The sequence below is a fragment of the Alosa sapidissima genome, chromosome 12, assembly GCF_018492685.1.
Source record: "Alosa sapidissima isolate fAloSap1 chromosome 12, fAloSap1.pri, whole genome shotgun sequence".
NCBI classification, from domain to species: domain Eukaryota; kingdom Metazoa; phylum Chordata; class Actinopteri; order Clupeiformes; family Clupeidae; genus Alosa; species Alosa sapidissima.
This window is the reverse complement of record NC_055968.1, coordinates 22465885-22468017: the sequence shown is the minus strand read 5'-3', so window position 1 is coordinate 22468017 and position 2133 is coordinate 22465885. Positions and strand designations below refer to the sequence as shown.

General features: G+C 38.4%; 1 protein-coding gene across 1 annotated transcript in view; it reads right to left on the bottom strand.

The window, feature by feature from the left end:
• Positions 1–1834, bottom strand: part of rnf220b (ring finger protein 220b) — a 45259-nt gene extending 43425 nt beyond the window's left edge. The window contains exons 1-2 of the mRNA XM_042057704.1: positions 1648–1834; positions 1–216 (exon numbers count right to left, since the gene is read on the bottom strand). The exon at positions 1–216 is cut by the window's left edge and continues 571 nt beyond it. Coding sequence (XP_041913638.1) covers positions 1–207 — 207 coding nt within the window. The 5' untranslated portion in view covers positions 208–216; positions 1648–1834. The remainder of the gene's footprint in view (positions 217–1647) is intronic.
• Between the last annotated feature and the right edge of the window lie 299 nt (positions 1835–2133).

Here is a 2133-nt window from a genome sequence, read left to right as displayed (position 1 = left end):
GACCATGAGGGCAGGGGATGCCAGGGGGTTGGGCAGGTAAGAGGGGCTATCCATCTTGAAGGGGGCACGATGGAGGTCCATCTGGATGTGCTGGGCCCAGCTCTGTGAGCAGGGGAGAGAGGGAAATGGAGATGCCAGCGCCCGGCTCCGAGTCTGTCTGTCACTGCAGAGTCTCAAATCCAGCAAATCAAGCTCAAACAAGCACATCCAGGGATACTAAGGTTATTTGGAGAACAAGAAGAGGAGGAAATTGTTAAATGATGTTGATTCTTAGTTTCAGGATTTTTTTATAATGAATGCTAAAACCTAAACTGTTTTAGAAAATATTAATCAATTTGCAAACATGTTTGTGCATGCCTGAAAATCACTATGTACAGAAAACGAATGTGTTCTTTCCCAGGGCAACTGTTAAAGATTCATGCAGATTTACACTGTCCACAGTCTTTAAAAATTTCACCAAATGGTGGGTTAATAGCCCAGTTTTGAAACCAACTAGCTTTCATCTGGAAAAAAAACTAAATCCATAACATCATAAAAATATATTTTCACCGATTGAAAGGTGAAATGGTGCCCTTGTCTTGTTCAAAACGGAAATTGGCCATGTGAAAGCCTTGCCCTCCGAAGGCATTTTATGTCAATTACGCGCGCCAGTGGTCACCGATACTGTAAGGGCTTTTGTAAGGGGTGCTGAAAGGTGAGAATCTATTTTAAAGTACTTAACTGATTGCTAGTTGTTGAGAACAGAAGTCTCTCGCATTATAAATCACAATTACGAAAAGCTTATGAAAACCTAAGAATTAGAATAAACTTCACGGGTGTATACTGTAGGCGGCAAAACATATTTTGTGTAGGCTATTTGGTGCTTTCGTCTTCCAACCGTTGACATAAATTCTATGAAATATATGGCGTATGTGCAATACATTATTTAGGCAGGAAACCGAGTTCCAATAGTTGCTATTTAATTTCAGTCTAAACACACATAAAGACCCATATACATAAATTCACACGGACCAAAACGAATTCAACAGAAAAGTGTTACTGTTGCTGAAAATTAAGTTTTTTTTAATATCCAGCAATATTAAATTATAAGATATGATATGCAGCAATACATTTATATTAGTATTATATAATAACAAAGTATACATCTCTGAATTATTTCAAATGTGATTTTCTTATTTTTAGAGGCACTTTAAGAGAGGTTTTGAGTGTCCTATGTCTTTTTTCTGAAAATAAATTCTATTTCAGTTATCGTTACAAGTTTATTGTCCCCAACATATTAGTTTGGCTATTACTGTAATAAACTAGTGTGCATGTTATCATCTGCAGTTATGCAGTATTTTTTTATGATATTTCAGATATCAGATATATATTTATATCAGATAGGCCTATATATTTATATTTCAGATATATATTTAATTAAATGCTTGCTATGTAGAATCTAATCCTATTGTTTATAAATTGGAACTTCAGAACAACTTCTGTAGTAGGCTAAGCATTGATACACCAAGCGCTCTCACAACATAAACTTCCATGGTAAAGAAACGAATTTATGTTCATGAGAAATAGCCACCTACAATAGCTCGTTTGAAATAACGGTATGCACAACAACAAACAAATTAGGCTATGCCAATTATTTTAAAACCCTACCCACGGGATGATGACAGGAGTCCCTCCAGCGATGTGAAACGTCTTCCGTCCCTTCTCAAAACGTACCAGTAGTGGTTTGTTCGTGGGGGTCCGACACGTCGCGAACAGAGTAAATGCACCTTTGCTTTGAAATGTAACGTATGAACCTCGTTAACATGTAGGCTTCACTTGGGTCCTGCGCGAAGCAACTGTGGCGAGGTTGGCTGACAAGAGAAGTGCTACCGCTCAACGTCGGTCCTCTCTGAGAATGACATTCTCTCTCGCTCTTCCTTCCTCCACCTTCGTCTTCGCTCTCTCCCGTGGGAGCATTCGAGCCGCCTTGTGAACAGTGAATTCATTATCTCCTACTGGGTTAGGCTACATCTATATCAGAGTAAGATATTGGATATATTGGTAATGGTAATTTCTTCACCACACGTGCTAAATGTTTTTTCTTTCTTTTTCATGGAATTGACATGTGCTGTAGGAGTCCTAGATTGGGAGAGA